The sequence below is a fragment of the Spermophilus citellus genome (genome assembly GCF_964194105.1).
Source record: "Spermophilus citellus genome assembly, chromosome: 2".
NCBI lineage: Eukaryota > Metazoa > Chordata > Mammalia > Rodentia > Sciuridae > Spermophilus > Spermophilus citellus.
The window spans coordinates 205,965,398-205,990,640 of NC_138183.1; the positions used below are offsets into that span (position 1 = coordinate 205,965,398).

General features: G+C 49.4%; 1 protein-coding gene across 6 annotated transcripts in view; it reads left to right on the forward strand.

Moving 5' to 3' along the window:
- The window catches only part of MICAL2 (microtubule associated monooxygenase, calponin and LIM domain containing 2), a 215,296-nt gene that overhangs the window by 122,969 nt on the left and 67,084 nt on the right, over positions 1-25,243 (forward strand). For 4 of the 6 annotated variants that reach the window (XM_081263014.1, XM_081263013.1, XM_081263016.1 and 1 more), the window contains 6 exons: positions 4,717-4,824; positions 5,725-5,911; positions 7,113-7,201; positions 8,409-8,511; positions 11,001-11,058; positions 12,082-12,300. In XM_081263014.1, the coding sequence (XP_081119140.1) occupies positions 4,717-4,824; positions 5,725-5,911; positions 7,113-7,201; positions 8,409-8,511; positions 11,001-11,041 (528 nt within the window). In that variant the 3' untranslated portion in view covers positions 11,042-11,058; positions 12,082-12,300. Of the gene's footprint in view, positions 1-4,716; positions 4,825-5,724; positions 5,912-7,112; positions 7,202-8,408; positions 9,342-11,000; positions 11,059-12,081; positions 12,301-23,359; positions 23,541-25,243 lie in introns of those variants that run through there. The other 2 variants (XM_081263018.1, XM_081263017.1) reach the window with 2 other exon arrangements.

Sequence of the window (25,243 nt, forward strand, 5' to 3'; positions counted from 1 at the left end):
TTGGCCCTTGATAAAAGGAAGGACTGGGTGTGGCCTTCACTCTGGATCCCCTTGGCAGTGATCTGGACAGTGTGCTGGTAGAACAACTGAGCAGACTGTGATTGCAAAAGCACATTTTGGTGACACCCCCAGCAACCTCCCAGCCCCCTGCATGCTTTGGTAATTGCTTCCTAAGTCAGGATTGCTCAGAAGCTCAGTGATACAAAGTGCTTATTAGCTAAGTAGTTAATAAGGTCTCATTAGGGATTTGTATTTAAAGCCTTAGAAAGTATAGTCTCAACCTCTGCCACATGGTGGGTGGGGGGTGTGATCAGGGTGCGTGGGTGTCTTGGCATCGCCTGGTGCCTTTCTGGGACAGAACCCTGGAGCAGTTCACACACTGGACCAGTGGAGACAGCTACCCATGGGGCTGGGTGGCAAGGCTGAATGGGACCCCCTCTGCCTTCCCTCTTTATTTTGATCAGGCTGTTTTCTCAGCCTCTATCTGAGTGGCAGAGTTGGGGGCCCCATCTGGGGATCCATCATCAGGCCAACAATGGCTTATTGCCCTGAGCCAACACACCTGAACTTTCCTGGAAGCAGGAGTCAAATAGCTTGGCATTTTTAGCCTTCTGAAAATGGCAGAAAGCATGCTTCCAGCAAAATCCTAATCTCCCTCAGGCCAGGCCGGCATGATGGGGGCAGCGCTGGGATGGCCTAGCAGCTGCTGCTCCTGAGAAGTAGCAGGCTTTGTAAGTCTGATGAGACCCCATCTGCCGAAGCCTGAGGGATCAGACACCCCTCCCCACCCCTCCCCCAGGCCCGAAGCCACTTCTCGGCAGTTCCCAAGAGCTGCACAAATGCGTCATGGAGTGACTGCTCCAAAGTTGCTCTTAGCGTTGACTCCCTTAATCAGGACAGGAGGAAAGTCTCCTGGGCCTTGTCCTTCTCGCCAACTGCTTGGCATCCCTCTCCTGTTCATCCTGAGAGCACCTCTGCTTTTGCTTGAATCCAGAGAGTTAGCCTGAGGTGCAGAGGGGGCTCCTCAGCCAGGAACTGGGGAGCTGTGCAGACCCCTGTCCTTTGCTTCTCTGATCCTAGACCCTCATGCTTTGTATTCGAGGCTTCCTATTATGAGATTAGATATGGCCTCCCAAGAGCAGACTAGGGTTTAGATGGAGGGCATCATTTCACCCACATTGTGGTCCTCAAATGTATCAACCTTTGCCCAGAGGTGCTGCAGCCTGTGGTGCTGCTTGACCTGGCCTTTCCTCCTAGAAGCTGGATTTGGAGACTAGGCAGGGTCTGGACCCCCTCTTCCTCCAGAGTCCTATGCTCAGAAAGAGTATTTTCTAAATCACAGGTTTTGCATGCTTGACTCCCCTAAGCAGAGGGCAGCATTCTGCTGTGTTCTCTCCTGGAGAGGGAGAACAAGTTGGGGTTTGCTGAGGGCTGGATGCGTGATAGTGCCTGGTCCTGCTCCAGCTGCCAGCCTCACCCCTTCCCCAGCTCCTCAACACACTGGTGGGATCTAGACATTTGTAGGTTCAGGAGCACGACACTCAGATGAGGGGTGTTCCAGACCCATGTGGAGCTGCTGCCTCTCCCACTCTGGGCTGGCTTTGCCCAGCACCAGCTCTGGGACCCATGTGGCACTGCCATTGAGCCCTCCACTGTGCTCTCCAAACAGCCCAGAGTAGCCCAGCCACCCCTTCACTCCAGCCACTGCTTGTTGGCAAAGTGTTCCATGGTCCTGCCTGGAGGGACTCAGACATGGGTGCAGCTCTGTACGTACCCAAGAGTGGAGGGCCGAATCCAGAGGAGGGAGAAGGGAGGAGTCAAGCTTACCTTGGCCCAGCCCTACCATGCACCATGCACTCAGTCCTTCTCACAAATCCATTGGGTAGGTGCAACTGCCCTCATTTTACTAAATGAGAAAATAGCTCAGAACCTGTCAGAGGTGAAGTTGGGCCCTGCCTGTCCCCGTGGCCACTCAGCTGCAGCCACAGCCTTCCCAGGTGATGGGCTCTCTGGAGAAGGAGGACTGCAGATTTGCCTTCTATGAGAGAGTGGTTCCTGGTTTCCTTCTCTCCTTAGTTTGGCTTCTCTGTCTTACAAACTTTTGCACAGACTTTTGCACACACACACACACACACACACACACACACACACACACAGGTGCAACACAGGCCTATGGGTAATTATTAGCCCCAAAGAGTTCAATTCCCCCTGCCCCTAATGAGACAGGCTTGACAGCCGGAGCTGACAGCCAGAATAGTTCTGAACCTTGCACTTATATGATAAATGATCTCAAGGAGATCCCTTCCCCTCTCTGGAATCCATTTTGTTTAATAATTGACATTATTCCTTTTGAGATGATTTGACAATGTCAAAAGATGGGAAAATATAATTAATATGTTGAAGGAACATTGATTTGAGTGTCTTTTAAGTTATGCATGACAGTGGAATCCATTTTGATATAATTGTACAAGCATAGAATATAGCTTCTTCTAATTAGGACCACTTTCTTGTGGATATACACAATGGTGAAATTCATTGTGGTGTATTCATAAAGGTTCATAGAAAAATTATGTCATGTCAGGTTCATTCTGGTGTCTTTCCTTTTCTATTCCCGTTTCCTTCCTTTTATTTCCCTTTGTCTAATCTACTGAACTTCTATTCTGGCCCTCCCCACCCTTATTATGGGTTAGCTTCCACATATCACTGAAAATATCCAACCTCATGCTTTTGAGGATTAGCTTGTTTCACTTAGCCTGATCGTCTCCAGATCCATCCATTTACTGGCAAATATTATAAAGTCATTTTTCTTTATGGCTGACTAATATTCCATTTTGTGTGTGTGTGTGTGTGTGTGTGTATGTGTGACGTTTTCTTTATCCATTCATCAGTTGAAGAGCACCTAGGTTGGCTCCATAACTTATCTATTGTAAATGGAGCTGCTGTAAACATTGATGTAGCTGTGTCACATATTACATGCTGATTTTAAATCCTTTGGATATATACCAAGGAGTGGGATAGCTGGGTCAAATAGTGGTTCCATTCCTAGTTTTGCAAGGTATTTCCATAATTCTTTCCAAGTGTTTGCGCCAGTTTGCAGTCCCTCCAGCAATGCGTGAGTATATTTCCCTCACCATACATCCTTGCCAACATGCATTGTTACTTATATTCTTGATAAGTGCCATTCTAACTAGAGTGAGATGAAATAAGAAAAGATAGCCTCTTCAACAAATGGTGCTGGGAAAAGTGGAAATCCATGTGTAGTAGAATAATATTTAACCCCTATCTCTCATCCTTAATCAACTCAAAGTGGATCAAAGACCTAGGAATTAGACCAGAAACCTGGCACATACTGGGAGAACATCTAGGCCCAATATTACAACATATGGGCTTAGAAACGGACTTTCTTAACAAGACTCCTAAAGCACAAGAAGTAAAATCAAAAATCAATAAATGGGATGACATCAAACTAAAAAGCTTCTTCACAGCAAAGGAAATAATCAAGAATATGAAGAGCTGAGCTTGGTGTTGTATGCCTGTGATCCCAGTGACTTGGGAGGCTGAGGCAAGAGGATCACCAGTACAAACCCAGCCTTAGCCACTTAGTGAGGCCCTAAGAAATTCAGTGACACCCTGTCTCTAAATAAAATATTTTAAAAGGGCTGGAGGTGTGTCTCAGCAGTTTAATCCCCTGGGTTCAATCCCTGGTACAAAAAAAAAAAAAGAATGTTAAGAGAGATTCTACAGAATGGGAGAAAATCTTTGCCACTTGCAACTCAGGGCATTCATTTCCAAGATATTCAAAGAACTCAAAAAAACTTGACACTAAACAAACAAACAAACAAACAAACCCAATCAATAAATGGACAAAGGTACTAAACAAATACTTCTTAAAAGAATAAATACGAATGGTCAATAAATACATGAATAAATGGTCAACATCTCTAGCAATTAGAAAAATGCAAATTAAAATGACTCTTGAGATTCATTTGCCCCATTTGGGCAGAGGCTCAGTGAATCCCTGTAGGCCTGGCACCCCCAATGGATGTAGTTCTGCCAGTCACTTGGCTCACCCAGGGTTTTGGGGAGGTTTTCTTAATATTTTTTCCAATTTTTTATTGTGTTAAAATACACTTAGCATAAAGCCATCTTAACCATTTTTCATTATACACTTCAGTGATACTAAGTAACTTATAGTGTTGTATAACTATCATGACCGTCCATCTCCAGAACTCTTTTGATCTTATAAAACTAAAACTGCACCCATAAAAAAATGTTTCCCCTGAGGGCTGGGGTTGTGGCTCAGTGGTGGAGCATTTGCCTAGCATGTGTGAGGCACTGGGTTTCATTCTCAGCACCACATATAAATAAATAAAAGTCCAACACAACTAAAAAATAATTATTAAAAAAAAAAAAGTTTCCCCTGGCAACCACTATTCTGTCTCTGTGATTTTGATGACTCCAGGTACCTCAGAGAAGTGGAGTCTGTGTGTGTGTGAGTGTGTGTATGTGTATGTGTGTGTGTGTGTGTGTCTTCTTTCCTCTCTCCATCTCCGGATGCTCACCTCCTCCTCCTGGATGGCTTGCCTCTCTGGGACATTGGGTGCTGTTGGCATGTGGGTTTGGAGCGCTCTCACCTCCAGCCTTGCTGCATTTTCCTTCTGGGTGCTAACTGGCCTCTCTTTTGTCTCTGTCCCCTCCGACTCTGCTATTGGTTAGCTGACGGTAGGGAAAGTGTCCAGCGGAATAGGGGCTGCAGCTGAAGTCCTGGTCAATCTGTACTTGAATGATCACAGACGTAAGACTCAGGCCACCTCTCCAGACCTGGTAAGGACATGCGCTCTCAGCCTTCACCTGCAGACACTGGCCCTGGCCTCCTAGGGGGGAGCATGGGCGGTGGAGAGGACAGGCCCAGCCCCCTGAAAGCTCCCTTTCTCTGGGAACAAGAGAAACGGGCTGGGCCTGAGCAGAGGCGCAAGGGAAGCCGCGTTTCCTTAAAGACGAACTTCACTCAGGTCCTCTGTGGGACTGTCTGTGGCTCTGGAGAAGGAGGGTCCATGTTGCCAGTGTTTGGTGCCGACCTGAATGGCCCTGTGTGTTGGATGGGGAACCGAGTAGTGGAGAGAACACGAGACTTTCCCCCTCGTTCTCCCTCCTCACACGAGGCTGCTCGCTGCCACCACCAGCCACGTGCATTGACAGTTTGTCTCCCCTTGGCACATTGTCTTGGAACTGCCCAGGGCTGGGCTGTCCTGACCCACGTCTCCCCTCTACCTTTGCCTGTGATGGTTTGTTAGACTCAAGTTCTCCCTTATTGACACTCTCTTGAGCAGACTTGAGGCCACCAGCTTTCCTTGTCTGACCTAGTCACTGCAGAGAGCAAGGACATGTAGAACATCCTCAGCAGGGTCGCGTCAGTAACCTCCTCTGGAGCCAGTGATGTTCATCTCCTATAGAGAACACCACTGGGCAGACATGCTTGTGCGTGGCATCGTGACACCTGCTCCATCGGACCCTCCCACCCAGAGCCAGAGCAGCTAGTCTGGGGGAGAAGCCCTGTCTCTCCCCAGGGAGAGATATCAGGAACCTCTATCTTTGCAGCAAAGATGCGAGTGGCAAACCAGAGTCCAAGATGTCCCCGTAGTTCAGTTTGGAGTTTCTCAGCACCCAGGCCTGGCCCCTGAAGACTCTCTGGACCTCACGCACTGCTCCTCTGTTCCGCCCCAGGAGTCCGTCCGGAAGGTGTTCCCACTGAACCTGGGTGGCAGCGACACCTGCTACTTCTGTAAGAAGCGAGTGTACGTGATGGAGCGGCTGAGCGCCGAGGGCCACTTCTTCCACCGCGAGTGCTTCCGCTGCAGCGTCTGTGCCACCACCCTGCACCTGGCTGCCTACACCTTCGACTGTGATGAAGGTAAACCCCCGCAGCCAGGAGGGCACTGGCTCTGGCCTCAGCTGTGACCTTCCCAGCCCTGAGGAGGTTCTGGGACACCCAACCCTTCCCAGCGGGGAGTGTGAGTTGTCAAGAAAGCTGTTTAGAGAACCTGGGAGCTCTGGCTGCAGAGGCCACCTGTGTTGTGAGGGACTGGGAAGCCATGGCCACCACCACAGTATGCCGGGCTGTGGTGGCAACCAGGTTCTGAGGGCTCTATATAAATCTTCTCATTTAGCCACACCACCTTCCATGATCCCTGAGTACCCAAGAAAATCAACCCTGATAACAGGGTGTACTACATGATGGTCTATTGGTAGTATTTATAAAATATGAGTTATTAAAAAATGACCTTTAATAATAATATCTCCTCTGATAAGTTGCTTACCAGAGATCATCAAGGAAGGAGCTCTGCTCAGTGCAGCGGTGATGGGTTTGTAATTTCCAGCACTTTCCATTGCACCATCGAGTGTAGCATAGTGCTTGGGATGACATATCCTCCAACTCACATGCCAGCTTCAAATTCAGATTACACCTGCTACCCCTATAACCTGGGCCTGTGATTCAACCTCTTGGTCTCTCAGTTTCCTTGTCTGTAAAGTAAGGATGATAATAGTACTTAGCTCGGGAGATTGTTGTGAGTTATTTATGTGAAGCATTTAGACTAGCGCCCGACGCACAGGAAGTCCCACACCAAGTTCTTCACTATTGTTCTTATTGCCGTCACTGTTTTTACTATCATAGCAGAGAGCAGGAAAACTTTTTCTGGAAGGTACCCAGTGGTCCTGGGCAGTGGCCAGTTACCCAGCATGTCCCCCGTCGGAATCTTTTCTTGCCTGACACAGCTTTCCCTTGTTCTCAGCCTTCCCCACCCCCGAGGGATTCCAGAAAGAAGGACCAAGAGTGCTGATACTCAAAGCTACCATTTTGCTCCCTGGGAGCCCCCATTGCTGGAGCTTTCTCAAAAGCAACAAAGAGTGCAGCTGTCTCATCTCAGGGCCACATTTTTTAGGGCAGGTGACAGATGCCATTTCTCAAGTTTGAGTGGATCCGGGCTTATTTTTATTAATGATGTATTCTAAGTTGGATAGCCATGGGACCTTGGCTTATAGGTCTACTGTGGCTATTTTACAGGGGAAAAAAAAAATTGTATGTGTATGTGTGTCTCTTTGTCTTTTTACAGGCAAATTTTACTGCAAGCCTCATTTCAGTCACTATAAAACCAATAGCAAACAACGGAAGAGGCGGGCGGAGCTGAAGCAGCAAAGAGAGGTATGTTCTATCTTGAGTGTTGGTGGGACAGGGAAACGCCTTAAGAGGAGAAGGTCAAGCATTCCTCAATGTTAGACCAACTTTTATGGCCCTGGGGGGACAAAAACTACCCTCAGATAAAAAAGAGAGCCTCCACTTCCTGGTGTGGGTGGTTCCTGTGCGTGGTCTGTTGAGCCAGCCTCTGGGGTTTGCCCCATTCCAGATGCTAGTTCCCAGGTAAGTGGTTGGCTGGCTTCTCCTGAAGCCAAGGACAGTATTTGCTCAGCCACATAAAAGCCACATGGTCACTCTGTGCCTGGGGCCCACCTGGCCACAAGGTGCTGTTTGCAGGAGGAACACCTGATATAATAAGGTCAGCTTTTCACCCTTCCTGGTCCTTCCCCAGGCCAATCAATGTCAGCGTAAAGACCAGCCTACTGAGTTTATAGATGAGGCAGCGCCCCCTCTGGCAGCTCTGAGCAAATACCTTTTCTCTGGATTGATGAATCACCCACCACCATAAAACCCCACAACCTAAAACTTTTTTCTAATAATACAAGTAATGTAGGCTCAATGTAAAAAAATGGGGGTGGTGGATTTTAAAACATATAAAGAAGAAAAGTTAATCACCGTACTCTGAAAAAACTACCCGTCCAGACTTTTTTCCTAGGTGAGTGTATCTTAACCCAGTTAGAATCCTATCTTTCTCCACAGTTTCATTTCCTCCTTTTCCTTTTTTCTTTTTTTAATCAACAGTGTATCAATAACAGTTTTCCATGGTGTTAAAAATTCTTTGGGATTCTAATTTGTAATGCCTATAATAGATCCTATTTTATGCATGATCAATAACCTATTTCACTAGCCCCACATTTGGACTTACACTTTGGTATTTTTATCTTACAAATGTTTTTTTTTTTTTACAATGAATGTCTTTGTATGCAAATCTTCACCTGTGTTTCAAAATATTATCTTAGTATAAATCACTACAAGTTGAGTTGCTGGTCAAAGGGCAACCATTTATTTTGAAGCCTCATGAACTATATGGTCAGTTTATCCCCCCAAAAGTTGTGCCCATATTCAGCATCATGAATGGGGCCTGAGACTATTTGTGGGGGTGAACCCACAGTTTGCCAAGTTAGAGTTTCTCTGGCCCTCTCAGTCTGCTTTTTTGGAGGAGTCCTCTGTGAGAGTCGTGGACTAAATGCCCTCATTTTGGTCTCTTTCTCAGAAGGAGGGGACGTGGCAGGAGCAAGAAGTCCCTCAGCGAGACACTCCCACGGAAAGTTCTTGTGCAGTGGCTGCCATTGGCACACCAGAAGGTAGCCCCCCAGGTATCTCCACCTCCTTCTTTAGGAGAGCCCTGAGCTGGCCTCTCAGGCTGCAGAGGGACCTGCTCCGCCTCCCCTGGGGCCTGCTTAACTGGATGCAGGGACTCCTGCAAGCTGCCGGCCTCCATTTCAGGGACAATGCTTACAACTACTGCTACATGTACGAGCTTCTGAGCCTTGGGCTGCCACTTCTCTGGGCCTTCGCTGAGGTCCTGGCAACCATGTACCGGGAGTCTGAGGACTCCCTCGAGAGCATTCGAAGCTGGGTGCTCAGGTGCATCCCCATCAAGCTCCAGTGAAGCCCCTGGCTGTCCCAGAGTGCCTTAACATTTCCCTAGTTTAGATGGCGGCATGTTCGTAGTTTGCAAAGGCTCTGGCCAGGAAGTCTAGTGTCTGTAACCAATTAGCTCCAAGCCAAAGAGTTTCACATTGGCCACCTATGACTGGCCTTGACAGGATGAACATCTAGCCATGGTGCTAGGGCCAGGGATGACATGAAGGATATGTTTTATAACTGTGTACTGTTTTTTTATACCAAAGCGAGCCATATTTCTGGGTTTACATTTCAATTTTTTAACTTTCACTAAGCCAAGAAAAAACTTTTTTTTTTTCTAAAGTGTCAGTTTTTCTAAAGTTTATAATCGGTTGTCCAAGCCCCTTCCACATTCTAGTGAGTTGTAATCATCGCTACCTGCAAAGTTAACAGTCTGGGATTTATATACACAAAAGTGAATGTGCGATCTCCTGACAAGTGCCTTTCGACTTTTGTAACTGGATGCCCCTTGTCAACAGTGGGCATGTTTTTTTGGTTCTGGGTTTTGTTTTGTTTTTTTTTAATATGAAAGCATAATGATTTTGGAAGAAAAGAATAATAGAATGAATGCGTTTCTACAAAAGCACATAGCAATGTGTAGTTGACTCTCCTCCAGAGGGAGGACCATTTTTCTCTTTTGTTTTGATATAAAAGAAACTTAAGGGCTTTTTCCCCACACCAAATCATAAGCCAGTGTTGCAGAACCACAGGGTTTCAGATTGTTGCAAACCTACATTTTTCCTTCCCACTAATGGGCACTGCAGGGAAAGCCCAATGGCACTTGACCCCAGAGATCCATCAAGCTGATGCCATGCTGAGGACAAGCTATTTCAGCTGGTGGCATTTGGGCCTCTAAAAGATAAGGCCGCTCAGGAAGAGGAAGAAGTCACCCCCTCCCTTGGTGTTAGCTGAGCCTGAGGTTGCTTCTGAGCATGGCCTTGAGAAGCATGGCCTGCCTAGTGATCCTTATCTACAGGTGCCCAGCCACATGGTCCTAACGTTTAGGGTCTAGGTTCATGTGACCCTAGCAAAAAGGGTGTTTGCACTCCAGGGGGATCTCTGCGGCATCTTGACTGGCAGAGAGGGCTAGGAATGGACCAATTCAATGAAATGGGTCCTTCAGAGCAAAAAATGAGTATGAGGCCCACCTGCATGTTTTACTCAGGGTGTCTGGCAGAGCCCCCAGCTGTCCCCACCCCGACTCTGCCTGGACATGCACAGCTGCAGGATCTGGTTGAGCAACTGAGGAGCTGATAGAGAAAGGCCCTCTAGGGGTTCAGTGTACCCACAGTCTCTAGGCTCAAGAGGCCTCTGAGTAAATACTACCTCTAGAGATTCCTCTAGATCCAGGTCTGGAACCTGGTGCATGTGAGGAGCCAGAGTTCTAGAGAGCATGAGATGACAAGTTTCTATGGGGGGGTGGGGGAGGAAAGAGGGGTTGCATTTTTCGACAATCACTTCCCTGAAATCCTTGGGGGAGAACAGCAACACGACTGTGGCCAAGTCTGTGGGAACCGGCTCCTCTGACTCGCATTGTATTTTTCTCATGTGTTGCTGGGATTTCAATGTTATGCATGATGGAGGAGCCCTTGGTTCCTTTTATGTTTGATTTAAATTCTTGAGGTCATAATGTGGACAGCCGTGTTACTGTGATCGCCACCAGCTCAGGGTGGGCTGATCCCCTTTGTGAAGCCGGGGTTTCTGGTCATAAGGAGACCGGTTTGAATTACTGTGGTAGACGGGGTGTGCCTGTCACAAGCCTGAGATATTTGTATGTTCTGAGACCGTGAACCTTCCTGGTGAGCAGCACCGATACATGGGTGGATCCTGGGATGGGGGCAGACACCTCGAGGCCTCTGCTATGTATTCAAGGATAAATATAAGGCACCAGAGTAAAAGGGGACAAAGAGAATATGGAGGTGGGAGGTCTCTCAGTCGGGTAGAGCAGAGCATTGACAATATGTAGACCACATGTGTCCACTCCTGTCAATCAGCAGCTGGTCACCACCAGAAAGGTTCATCTCTCCTAATTGAGATGACTTGTTGGGAGAAGTTTTCCTTTTTTTTCTTTAACGGTTTCCTTCAGTGCCTTTTCCTGTTGTCATCCATTTCTTCTTTGCCCGCCCGCTAAGATCTCTTTTCTGTCTTTCTCTTTCCAACCTTACACTGTGGCCGTCAGTTCATTTCAGCCTTCCAGTGCTACACCCACTTCTTGGCTGACACACTTCTGCTCTAAGGTGACTGATTTTCTTGGCAATTTTCAGAGAGTGGTGCTAACCCCTAACCTGCTTTCCGTACCCCGTCCTCCCCGCCCGCAGTACTGGTTGCGCTAACTGTGAGTGTCTTGCATACTAACGGACTCATTTGGTGGCATGGACGGTTAACGGCGTGGGGTGGTGTTCAGCTCAAAAGCCGTGTTCTAATTTCACTTCCCCTGGAGCCAGCAGCCTGTTCCACACCAAGTGCATGCCCCACCTCTCCTCCATTCCCTGGCCCAGTTTGAGTGCATGTTTTCCAATGGCACCTGCAAAGCCACTTGCCTTCTTGGGAGACAGTACCATATAGGGAGGGCTCTGTCACCCTTGAAAAGAATGCTATTGTCTAACAACCTCTGAAAACTGTCCTGTACAGTAGCGTCTTTTTATTTTGGTTCTAACATAATTACTAAATGCCATTGACCCAAATCACAGGTGATTCATTTTGTAGGGATTTTTAAAAATATTCGCTCTCAGGCTTCATCACAAGTTTGACCCTTGCTCTGTATTGTGAACATGTCATCACAACTATTCTAGCAAATCCTTCCTCTATGGCATCCTGCACCATAGATTCAAGGGGCTGGCGGGGGCTCTTCTTATCCCCCAGGGCTCTTAAAGCCCCAGTAATTCAGGAGCTTTAAACAAGGTAGTCACTGTCACAGGAGAGAAATGGCTTTGAGAAATGACCGAGGTCAACCCTAAGCCTGGAGCACCAAATTTAAATGCTCCTGTGACTCGTCTTAAAGCACATATTCCTGCAGCCTCATTGACCTGGAGCAGCAGGACAATCAAAGTGCTCCTCAAAGAACCAGCATATCACATGCCACGGAGCTGTTGAGGCCAGGCCTCGCAGTCTCAGGCTGCAGTTGGTGTCTGTCCTGCATGGAGCCAGAACCACCCTGACCTCTGAGCCTCTGCCCAACCCTGCATGCTGCATCCCTCGCTGCATTGGTGTAGAGCTTGGCCAGTACGAAGTCGTTGCTCTTGTCTTATCTTCTCTTGCAGAGTCTCCCTCCCTTTCTAGAATGTCTACCAAAGAGAGCCTTCCTCCCTCTCAGCCTCTCTTTAGCTAGCCTCCCTCTCTCATTGCAAGGCATGTCTGTGACCTTTGGTGATCATTTACAGTGCCACGTGGAACCCTGTATTTTGCACACAGCAAACAATGTTTAGCTTTATTTATGGTATTTGATGCTGTAAATGAAAATAAATATGGTTCTTTATAAAGCTCATTGTTTCCTCTCTTCTTTGCCATGGAAACTCCTAAAAACTCAAATCAGGGAGTCTGTCTTCCTTAAACCGCTGGTGGGACTTGCACTTGTGGTGACACGGGACTCTGGGGCTGCGCTGGGACACTCCAAAATATTACCTAGGGGTAATATTTGGAAAATGTCACCAACACTCCGGGGCCAAGCTTTGGGATCTCTTCCTTGAAAACTCATGGTACTCTGCTATTCTAGATGCTGGGCAGAGTAGGTGAGGGTCAGTGTGACTTCTGCTCTTAGGAACAGACTGTAGACTGCTCCCTGCACCCATTTCCCCCACACATCCCAGCCAGAGCCCTGATGAGCTTTGCCAATGAACTTTCAGGATTTAGGCCCCTAGAGAGCAAAGGCTGGGTCTTGAATATTTCACACTGCTCCAGCTGAGTGGTGGATGGAAGGTAAGGAGGAAAGAGGGATACCTGTCAGGATGGCAGTGAACCCAGCAGGTGTGCTCTCATCACATGGAAAGCCGTTCATCATCCCCTACCCACAAAAGTTCCAATCATTCAGCACCTTCTGAGTCCAGCTCCCAGGGCAGGCTCCACCCAACCTCAGGCTGTGTTCAGGGGAAGGATTTGGAGCCTCACTCTGTTAGGCTACATAGTGGGCAGAGACCTGCCATCGCCAGGCCTGATGTAGCCGGATTTCTGACACTGGTATGACAAGCCACCTGTGAACTTCAATGAGGGCTCCTGCACCTCCAAAGGGGCAGATTTGGGGCCCTGGTCTCCAGCTTAGCTGCTGGTGCCTGGATCTGCCTTCAGAGCCAACTCAGGTCATGACCAAGGATCTTGTACTCCTTCCCTTCCATCCAAGGAAAGACGTGAGGGACCGGAAGCCAGCTAGCAGGTTTGACAAGTGTCTCATTCCTTTACTTACCTATCCTAGCCATTACTCTAGATTCTGGGGATACAGCAGGAGACGACCCAAAATCCCTATATCTCCCTGCATTTTAGAGATATGTGTCTCAGAACTGCTGTCCTAGATCTGATTCATCTTATTTGTTTACCTGTGTTTGTTCATTTACTCAACTAATCATTACTGAGCATCTACTGTGTGCTGGGAATACAGCAGGGAATGAAACAGACAAGAATCTTCCACTCTGTAGAGCTCAGGGTTTGGTTTTGATTTTTCTTTAGAGTTGGATTAAAGCAACATTCTTCCAAGTGTGATACCCCAAGAGTTGCTTCACAAATAGAGTTCCATAGTCACAAAGTTTGAGAAATGTTTTATACTGATCTTGCCAATCCTTCTGAATCTTGAGGATGCAGAAGATTCATTAGCATGTTAAAGGTCTCCCTAGGAGTCCTCTGGTGAACATGCTTAATTAATTGTTCATATTGGCTTCCCATTCTTACTTGGAAATTTTGTTGTTGGTTTGGTTTGGATTTTACAATCTTCAGAAATAGCATTTGGTAGAATATTCTTTATCCACACTAAATTAAAGACTTACATTCTAAAGGTAAAATAATTAAATATTAAATTATAATTTCCCACAACCACAGACTCAGTATACACACATATATGTATTTGTGTATGTGTATATATATATATATATATATATATATATATATATGTGTGTGTGTGTATGTTTATGTATACATATAATAGAATTAAGCATTAGCTCATGGAGTGACAATTCTCTAAATTTTAATATCTGTAAAAGAAAAAAAATGTAGACAAAACATGAGACAAATCTGACTATGCATTTTTTTAAACAGCATATAATAGTAAAATTTAAAATCTTTTAGGCATACTGAGGAAAAATTTGAATTAAATGGAATAACGAAGAAGTCAAATGCCATGGTATTTAAAGAGTTCCTTGACTGCTGGCCTTCCCAGGGCCCTCCCCAAGTGGAGGTGATCCATTCGTATTTATTTATGACCAGAAGATAAATGCACAAAGGCTGCAAACAAATAATTTCACTTAAGCAGATTAAAAAGCTAAACACTAAGAAGAAAAAAGAAAGTATTTACAGAAAAGTTCTTTCTTGGCTTCCAAAGGAATGTAAATTACTTATGCTGTACCACGGACATAGCAAAAGAAAAAAGTAAAGTAGATTGCAAGAGAAAATAAGAACTTAGTATTGAGTTAAACATACTCTGGGACAATCTTTTACTGGAAAGCAATATGGCAATTATTATTAAGATCCAGAAGCTGGGCTCAGTGGTACATACCTGTAATCCCAGCAACTCTGGAGGCTGAGGCAGGAGGATCGCAGGTTCAAGGCCAGTCTCAGCAACTTAATGAGACCCTGTCTCTAAATAAAATATTTTTAAAAGGGCTAGAGATATGGCTCAGTGGTTAAGCACCCCTGGGTTCAATCTCCAGTACCAAAAAAAAAAAAAAATAGATTCAGAAAAGGGCTATGACCTCTCAGCCCAATAATCCTACCCCAGGGAATGTATTCTAAAGAAATAACCCAACACAAGGAATAAATCTGAGCTGCTTGAATACTAAGTACAGTAAGTAGGTCAACCAGAGTGGGGGAGCTGCTCTCCTTTATTTCTGTAAACTCATTCATTTTTATAACTTTTGTTTTCAATTCCTTAAATCAGTAAAAGAAAGTTTCTGCCTCCTCCACTGGCCCAGCTATTACATGGCGAGCATTTTCTCTGTGCAGCACTGGGCCAAGGACTTAATACACAGCTGCTCATTAGCACTTCACCTCCTGGTGAAAACCTTGAGGTCAGCACTAATGGTAAGAAGACCCTATTAAAGTAGCTCACTGGTACCAGAGAGGCAAGTCCATAGCGACCTCTTCAACTGTGAAGGCTCAGAGAGGCCACCAGGGCCCCGGCTCAGAGCCAGGCGCCTGTTCTAAGGGTCCTTGAAGGTGTATGGTAAGGGCCCTGGACTTGGCCAAAGCCCTGGCTTTGACTCCTGGCATTTTGTTCTGATTTGGGGACATTGGCCAAGCTCCCTCTGCAAACTGGGATCAAACAAAACCTCAGTATAGCATTTTGTGAAGATGAAACTCATGAGCCGAGCACTCGGCCCGAGCCACAGCGCTCTGCTGAGTCCTGGATAGCACTTGGTAATGAGCCCAGGAAGACTTTCTGCAGACCTCTAGATCAGCTGGGGCTTCGAACACCTGCAGGACATCTTCAGGTTGAGGACTAGGCAGAGTCCCAGTGCTCACTGGGCAACCCCATCTATTTCTTTCTAGTTCTCTAGCTTCCCCAGCCACCCACCTACCGACCCCCAGACCTCAGTTCTAGAGCCCCCTTCCCTCCCTCCACTGCCAACAGGACTTGAGTTTGCTTTCGAGAGTGCTCAAGTCACAGTAAGAGGGAGCACAGTCTGGGCTCTGTTTCCAGCCATTGACCCACCACCTCCCTATCACACCTCCACCTGCACTCTACCAGGGCGTCCAGCTCAGACCACCTCCAATCCTGATTTCCCCTGAAATGGGCTCCGCCCTTGGCTGCCCCCATTGCTGCAAACAGCAGTTCCCCTCTTCCTGTTGCTCATCCTCCAATGCTGAGGGTCATTCTTGATTCTACTTTCTCTTGGTTCCACATCCAACCCATCAGTAAATCCCAGCAACAGCAGAATATGTCGCCTCCTCACCACCTTCACACTAGCTGGCCTCAGCCACTGTCGTTCCTTCCTGGATTATGGCAGTGGCCTCCTAGGAGGCTCCCCTACTTCTCCCTCCACCCCTCAATCTATTTTCAACACACATATGGAGGGATCCTCTAAATCACATCTCCTGCTCAGAGATCCTCCCCACCCCCAGCTCCCCAGTTCCTGCCTTGTAAACTGGGCTTGTAAAAAGGCAGACATTGGTTCAAGAGTCTCTATCCAGCCTGGCCTTGCACTCTGACCTATTCCTCTCCTTCACACACTCTATTCCAGACACACTGACCTCCTACACCTGGTGCCTTCTGCCTTAAAGCCTTTGCACTGGCTATTCCCTCTGCCAAGAATACCCTTCCCAGTATCTATATGGCTGCTCCTTGCTCACCTTACCTACTAGGGTTTTTTCCCATAGTATTTATCACCTTCAGCTCTGCCGTGCAACTCAATCATTCCAGTTGTGTATTGTTTATGTTTTGCTCTGTGCCAGGGCATAAGCTCCCTAAGTCTGGGATCTCTGGTTATTCTGAGTACTTACGTAACCCCAACAGGTAGAACACACAGGGGCCCTCAGGAAATGCTCGAGGATTATAGGCTCTCTGGTCTGGGCCTCAGGCTGGGAGCCTGTTGGAGCCAGGGAAGTTCTTGCTGGCATCCATCGCAGCTCAGGAGGGAGGCCTGGAGGAGGAGGAGGACACTGTGCTTCCTGCTGCCTCCGCAGACCCTTTGATTTTGACAGGAGCTTTGGTTTTACCTTCTGAGGGGAAGCATCCCCACATAATTCTCTTGGCAAAGTTGGGTCCATACAGTGACAGGTGGGCTTGGGTGGCTTCTGGCAGGGCTAGGCTAGAGGTTGGCGGTAGAGAGCAGTTCCATGAGGAACTGGAACAGCATGTTCCACTTTGGGACATGATAGCCCATGACACCAGGCCATACACATCCTCCCACCTCCTTGCTGTCCCCTGCTCTGGAGTCCTGACACAGAAATCCAGATGACAGGATAAAAACAAGGGGGGATGCTACCAGCACCTGGGCCAGGGTGGATCGAAACCTGCCACTAGAGCCCCTACACCAAGACATGTGGGTGGCTCAACTTGGCTTTGACCTTATAAACCTAGTTGTCCTGTACATGTAACCAAGGCCAAGGGAGGCTGCTGTCCACTAGCAACTCCTTAAGTTATGTGCGCGTGTGTGTGCGGGGGGTGCCTAGAGCACCAGAAGATCAGCTGTCCTCTGAGCTGCAGGCTAGTGCCTAGTGGTGGTGGGGGTGGGGTAGGGCGGGAAGAAAAGTCAGGGTCCCAGAACTGAGGCCCTAAGCCTGCTGCTGTTGGCCAAACAATCCAGGTCCCTTGCTGCTCTGCAGCCTACAGAGCCATGGGAAAGACACACATGAACTCCCAAACTCTTGCACCAAAGGAGGGTGGTTCAGGGGAGCCTCCTCTGAAGGCTGGGGCCTATTGTAGGCCCTCCTATGGCTGCCATTTCCCCAGTGCTTGGCCCAGTGTCCAGGATGAGGGTTCTCAGGTAGGAACTGGTCACCCCTGGGTTTCCAGGGAAGGACCTGGCCTCAGCCCCTTCCGCCAATCAAATGTTGTGGCTTCCTCCTGTTTGCATTTAGTCTAATGTATTGGTCTCTGCACAGAGGCCGTTGCTAAGGCCAGGCAGGGCCCTCCGAGTAACACTACCTGCCCTGGCTTCAGGACAGTGGAGGGTGTGCCTGTGTGTCAACAACCAGGCCCACTCATTGAACCTTGTGAGAGTACAGCAAAGCCCAGTAGCCAAGTCCCAGAGTCAGGGGAGGGCCCAGAGGCCCAGCACTACAGTCAACTGATTCTTTCCTGAAGCTCCATAGGTGCTCCCTGAGTATGCCCAGAGGAGTCATGCTCCAAAGACCCCAGGATGGCAGCAGCTGTCTTTGGACATATGCACCTTTATCTTAGAGGACCCCACACTGCACAGGATGTTAGTGCTGCTGTGGGCGAATCTTCCTCCCAGAGCACTTGTGGCATCCCCTGAGGTGGACAGAGGGACTGCCAGCTCAGACCCCTTCCCATGGCCCTCCCCATTCTGCTGGGATCTTTTCAGTGTCCCCTCAGCCATCATGGTCCACCTTACAAGTACCTTGTGCCTAGTGTCCCAGCCATCTGCCTATTCATGCTCAGAGACACTGTAGCAGCCCCTGCCCCTGCTCTGCTCTGTATTGGAGAGGCATGGCCTCCACACAGTACGTCTTCCAGTGTTTCTTGCAACTGACCTCCTGTTAGGTTTGACTGCTGGATGCACTGGTGGGAGGCTGAGGGCAAGATCAAGGGAGAACCAGGGTGCTCTTCCTGCCTCTCTGCCTTGCAGCCGTGGCTATGGTCCCTGGGCTTTGGTAGCCCCAGCCCTTCCTCCACCCCACTCTCTGGTGGCTTCCCACTGTGCTCATCTCTGAGTTCCTGCACTGTCCCCATCTGGCCATTCAGCTGCTCTAACACCTTTGACTCCTTTCCTTTCCTCTGTTGAACTCCCTGGTTTCAGCTCCGTTTTCCTGATTATACCACTTTATTCCTCAATTTTTATCTACCAAGAGAACAGGGGACACAGCAGCAGGGGAGGTTCCTCTAAGCCTAGAGCCAGAAATGACTGGCCATTAGGACCATGGCTCTGTAGTGGCCCTGGACAACTCCTCTGAACCTCAGTTTTCTTTCCTGGAAAATGGAGTTCATAACAATCATGGGGATTGTGTGTTGCTCTGTTATCTTCCTGAGTCCTGGGGTGAGTGGAAGAGTCTCAAGACAGGGGGAAAACAGGGGAGCCTTCCACTGCAGAGCCAGGGCAGCCCAGGACCCTGTGCCAGGCCCAGGCAGGAAAGGGCCTTGGGACTTGGCTCCTGCTGGGGAGGTGTGTGAGGTCAGACATTCCCGGGATGTTGAAGGCAATACCTTCCCCAAGAACTAGAATTCCTGAGTCGCCTCTGTCACTAGGAGCAGGAATCTGGTCCGAGTGCTGAGAGGAGCATGAGATGCTTGGTTCTGAGCTGACCTGCTTCCCTCCAGGAGGCCCAGCCGGCTGCTGCTCTGGGAGGTGCAGATCCTTCTCCCCCAACCCACTCCCCACCTGCCATCCTGGTCCCCCTGTACCACACCCATCCCCTTATAGTCCTAGATTCTCTCTGAGCTAAAAGGACTTCAGGCAGCATCTAAGGTGAAGAGCAGTCTGCCTAGGGGAGGGAGTGAGGGGCTGGCCTCACGCACAAGTGGCCTCACCTGGGCAGGCTGCAGACATGGCTGCCTGGTGAGTGGCAGGCCATCAGCTGCAGCGGCTCCGACACTGTGCACTCCTGTGCTGCCCGGGCGAGGTGCTCTCTGGGTTCTGCTTTCCTCCACTCTTCCACTGGTGCAATGATGGTACCCTCCTCTTAGGCCTGTCGGGATGTCAGAGACGGTAGACACAGAGTGCCAAACAAGCATGGGTGCTAGACAATGAGTTATGTGGCCTCAGGATGGTTAATAGTACCCCCACCACTGACACCACTTCAACCAGTCCTTCCATGATCCCTAGGTTTGTGAGAACAGGAACCCAAAGTCTCTGGAAGCAAAAATCCTGGCATGGAAATGAGCCCCAGAGCCCAAAGTACCTGTGGCTGGATGGAAACAGGAGGGGCATGTCCTCCTTTGGGGTGTGCCTTAGCTAGCTGGTGGGGGGTGAGAAGGAAACACTATCTTTTTGTCTGCAGTCTCTGCATCCCAGTGCCCACCCGTGGCCTCTTCACTAATCACCAGGCTCCACTATGAGACACACTGGCCCTAGCCCTGCAGTACTGAGGCACCATTGGTCAGCCGTGCCCTCCACCCCTCCAGGTCTCCAGGGAGCCAGGAGCAACTATTCTACTCCTGAGTCCCGCTGGCAAAGCCAAAACTCTCTGGGAGGAAGGAAGAAAAGCAGAACCAAGAGTATCCCTGCAGTTTGGGTCTGGTGCCACCACAGCCTGACTCAGCTGCCTGCTGCCATCTCATGCTGCCAGGTCACCACCACCTCTCTGAGTCTCCTCCCCTCTGTGGGTCCCCCAGTCCACCTTCCACTCTGACATAGAGTGGTCTTTCTATGCCACTAATCTGATGATCCCAGTCCCCAGCTTATGACTCTGCAGTGGAGGTGCTTGCAGTAAAATCCACCTTGAACCTGCCACTCAAGCCCTTTCATGGTTAGATGTCAAAGGACTCATTTCTGGCTTTTTTTTTTTTTTTTTTAACATGACCTCATGTCCTCCAGCCACATGGACTTATTTTCCACTCCCATGCAGATGGCAGCTCTTTCCTACCTTGCTCTTGCTCCAGAGGCCCCTAGAAGTACCATCTCCCCTTCTGTTGGTCAACTCTTGCTCATCCCATGCTCCAGCCCAGTTAAAATAGCACCTTTGACCTAGTGTCTGCTGCATGGAAATCAGACCTCCCACACCTTCCACCTGTTCACTGCCTGCCTCTTAGATAGTTTGCCTTATAATGCAGATATCTATGAACGTGTCTCTTCTTCTCTGGGACAAGAGGAGGTCATTGAAGGCAGGGACCATGGTGACTGATTCATTTCCTAATCCCTAGCATAGGCCCTACTCAGAGGAGGGTACAGTAGCACCTGTAAGGTGCATGAGTATTGGGCATGTGGTTCACAGGCACACAAACACACCTGTTCTCAGATATAGTCAGGTATAGAGCTGGATCTCAGCCACAATAATTCTGTATAACAAACCTTTCAGATCTTAGTGGCCTATGGCCTCTACTTTCTTGTTCGTGAGCCTGTGGGTTGGCTGGGCCCTGCAGGTTTAAGGTGGGCTGGGCTCCCATAGGATTGGCCAGGCTGGGCTCCAGGCTTTAGGTTGGCTCCAGGTGTGTTCCATGTGCCCTCAACCAGGGACTCAGGCTGAAGGGGCAGCACCATCTGAAATAAGTTCCTTTCATGACAGTCTATCAGGAGCATAAGTGGTAGGCCAAACCTGCAAGTCCACCTGAAGCCTCTGCTCACAACACATCCAAGAGTTTCCACTGGTCCAAGCAAGTCTCACAGCCAAACCTCCATCAATGGGACAGGCAGGGGTGCCCCACCTACTCTGGTGAGAAGGACTATAAACACACGGTCCCCTGTCACAGAGAGCAAGTGAAGAACTGTGGGCATATTCCAAGTCCAAATTTGCAGAATAAAAGCCACAAGCCTGGGTGTCTATCTGGGGATCTGTTGTGCTCATGGACACACAGACTGGTCCCCATCCTCTGATGCAATGTGTGGCCACGTGCTTGCAACCTAATCTCTCTAGGCTTCAGTTTTCTCCTCAGAAAAATGGGGCCAATAATACTGCTTGGCTCAGAGGATCATGTGAACTTAACAGGCTTAGCACATGGAGAATGCTCAAGTGCCAAATGATTTGTGGTTTATATTGAGCACCCCCCAAAATAGCGCTAGAATACTGGATGGCTGAGATGGAACAGGTGGAGGGGCAGGGAGAGAAAGTGTCCCTTGGAGTAGTGAGGAGCCAGGGAGGACCCCAAAGCCCTGTGAGTTGGATTTCACAATAGTGGGGCTCCCACTATTGGGGACTTTGCTGGGGGCCGTTTGGGGTGGGGCATAAGCAGGATGGAATGGGATTGATGGGAAGTGTAGAACATGAGTGCAGCCAAGTCTTCCAAGAATACAGGCTAGAAAGGAGGAAGAAGAGAGAAAGGGCTGCCGGATGGGGTCTGAGGTTAAAAAGTGGTTTCCTAAAACTGGAGCCTTCAGTGTATATAAATCCCGGTGGAAAAAAATCCATTAGACAAAAAAAAAAAGTTAAGAGCCTGGGAAAGAAAAGACAATGGCTCCTATTTGGGGACAATGGGTGAGATCCAGCCAAGATCAGTTTAGGTCTTTCCCTTGGAAAGGAAAAAGGACAAGTTCTCCACGGTGACCAGAGAAGGGTTACCCAGCGGATCAGGAACCAAGAGGGATTTGTCCACTCATTCAATAGGAGCCACTGAGCACCCACTGTTAGGTAAACTCCAGCCACAAACAACATGGGCAAAAATCACCGCTTAGATTCTAGTCCTGGGAGAGAAACAATAAACAAAATAAGAAAATTGTATAGTTGATTGGGAGTTGAGATGTGTGGCGAGTGAAACTTCAGGGCACGATCAACAGGATGGCTGGTACAGGATCTTTGAGAAGGTGGCGAAGGAGCCAGCCCTGCATGCAAGTGTCCCTGGGAAGAGCATCTTCTAGCAGAAGTGAGAGCAGTGCAAGGGGCCTGAGGTGGGCACAGCCCAGGGTACTGGAGAACACCAAGGAGGTCAGAGCCAAGCGAACCAGGGGGCAGTAGAGGAGCAAGGATACAGGGGCCACTGGGGGCCACAGTAGGTACGATTCTTCAGCTTTATTTCCCTGTGAAAAGAGGAGCCCATGGGATTTGAGCAGAGAATGGCAATATCTGACTTGTGCTTCTGCAGGGTCACTCTGGCTGCTGGGAAAGGCTGAGGGGGTGGGACATGGCAGGCGGGAGCTGGGAGCCCAGGTTGACCTGTTTCTGTCATCCAGGCCAGAGGTGATGAGGCAGGGACCAGGTGATAGAGAGCAGGGCTGCATCCCTGATGGATTTTAAAGGGACAGCCACCACGACTGGCTGATGGCTTGAGTGAAGGATGAGAGGAAGAGAGAAGTCGGGGAAGCTACCTGACCACCGGGGGCTGATGCTGCCACCTACGGCTGTGGGTGCGGCAGGTTGGTGGGCGAGATGAAGCATTCAGTTTGGAGAGGTTGAGTTTGATGCGCACGTGGAAGTGCCGAGTCAGCGCAGTATGTGTGTCAAGATTCAGGGAGACACCCAGGCTGGAGAGTAAGCCTGGGAGCCATTGTTGTCTAGGGTTATTTAAAACCATGAGATCCGCAGGGACATGAGGGTAGACAAAGAGGTTGAGAGCCTGAGCCCTGTGGCCCTTCACATTCTGACACCAAGGAGAGAAGGTGGGACCAGCAAAGGAGACCAGAAAGGAGATATGGGGGCTGAGAGGAGGGCTGTGTCTGAAGGGGAGCTTGATGGGCTGGGTCAGATGCTGCCCGTGTGTCAATAAGATGAGAACTGAGACGTCACTCCTGGGTTTAGCAATAGGTTGGGCCTTGTGATTTGGACACCAGCAGCCAGAGGCTGGTGAGCCTGAGGTGGACCCTCTGAACATGTTGGGACCCTCCCTACCATTAAATGGGATGAGGAATGTGTCCATGCCCTGCACACAGGAGGTGTGCCCGAAATGCTGTGCATCTGCTGGGCAGAGGGATGGGCTCCAGCAAAGGCAGAGCCGCTCTCAGAGGTGGGTCTCAGAGCCCCTGTGTAGATCGAGGCCTGCACCCTTCCAGAATCCCGCCCAGACCCCTGAGGAGCAGGTGCCCTTCTAGAGTCACCATGCCACCATCTCTCTAGAGCCTGTTCTCTCAGCAGATGAGCCCATCTCCCCCAAGAAGCCGAAGAGTGTCCCTGAGCCAGAGCCTGGTGATACAGAAGGTGGAGCCACCTCTCCCCTGCCCTCCGAGTGGACCTCTGTGAGGATCAGCCCTGGGGAGGACGGGGTTGGGCAGGACGTGTTGGCCGTGCGTGTCCTGGTCACCAGCGAGGACAGCAGGTATGCCCAGGCGGCTGCAGGATGGGGACCACACCAGGGTTGGAGGAGGAGCAACATTTGGGATCTGGCCTCTCCACTCATTTGCAGAAGGACTTCTCTGGGCGTCAGTTTCCTCATCAGTCAAATGGGGACAATCATAGCGCCTGTCTCAGAAGGAGCTGTAAGGATCAAAACATTAGCATGTGGAAGTGTGTGGAACAAAGCTCAGGGTGTAATAAACCCTGAAAATGTCAGCAATTATTTTCTCGGGGAAGGGAAAGGCCCTGGTATCACTATTGTCTCCCGGGAGGTGACTGTCACATGATCTGCAGCAAGGGCTGCAGATGGGCATTACCTGTCACAGGGAGGGGCTCCTGGGGCCCTCCTACCCTGAGAGCACAGTGCATGGTGATGGGGAAGCCAGCAGGGGAAATGAAGCCTGGTGACTCCATGACTGTTTCTGAGGGTGTCATCTCACCTCCTGCATCAGATCCCCACCCAGAGTGGTAATGAGAAGTGCAGACTCCGAGCCTCGCCCCCAGACACACCCCCAGACACACCCACATCATTCAGGAGCTCAAGCAACAAGAAGTATCTGTCATCTACTAGACCGAGCACAGGGCAGTGACCAATTCGACGCAAAGTCCTTACTCTCACCTCCTTTCTTCAGGTTAGGCAGACAGCCAGCAAACAAGGAAGCATTAATAGGAAAAATAAAACGTGCACCAGGTAGAGAAGCAAAGTAGGGGCACATGGTAGAGAGCCACGAGTCAGCTCTTCGATTGGGCGGCCAGATAAGGCCTCTGTGTCCTTACTGATTGCCAAAATCATGCTTGGTAACAAGCCAGCCCTGAGTAAGTGACTTAACCCCGTTTATTACATCCTCAACTGCAGGGGCCAGCAGCTCAGCAGGCCCCGGGTGCAGCCCTGGCCTTGGTGGTCTGGCCCAGCAGAGTTCTTCTGCAGTAGAGTTGGCTGTCAGCGGTGGTGACAGAGGGTTACTGTGCCCTGAGTCTTCATCCTCCATCCAGCAAGTGAGGCTAGCTCAAGAGGAGAGCAGCACCAGGTTTCTGGAGACCCAGGTTTGGCCCTGCCCAGTACTGTTCCCATGGCATCTGATTGGCTACCGCAAGTCACATGGTCAGCCCAGATTCAAGGAGCCAGGAAGTAGGTTCCACCCTTTATGAGAAGAGCTGTGAAGTCCTATTGCAGAGGAGTGTGGCTCCAAAGAGAAGGATGGCAGCCATTTTTGCAGAGCACCTACCATGGCCTGCCTGAGGAGGTGACATTGAAGCTGAGAAGGGGTTACCAGGAAGGAACGGTCAAGGAAGAAGGGCAGTCCAGCCATGACAACAGCTAGTGCAGGGCCCTGGGTGGGAGTGAGCCTGATGGAGAAGGGGTCTCGGAAGGAAGGCAGGAGTGGGGCCCAGGGAGCCTGGGAAGGGCTTGCATTCTAAGCCAGAGATAATTGAAAGAGAATGTTCAAGTTGAAGAGTGACATCTCAGTCACAATTCTTGAAAATCGGTAGGCCCTGGTGCAGGGAGAGGATGGGTCAGGTGGAGCAGAGCAAGGGCAGGGAGATCAGGGAGGAGCCTGTGGCTAGGGACTGTGGAACAGTGGGGATGGGTTTGCTGATTGGCTGAACCTGAGCGAAGAAGAGTTCAAGGGCAACTCCCAGGTTTTGACTCCATCACTGAACGGATAGTATGATCATTTCCTGAGG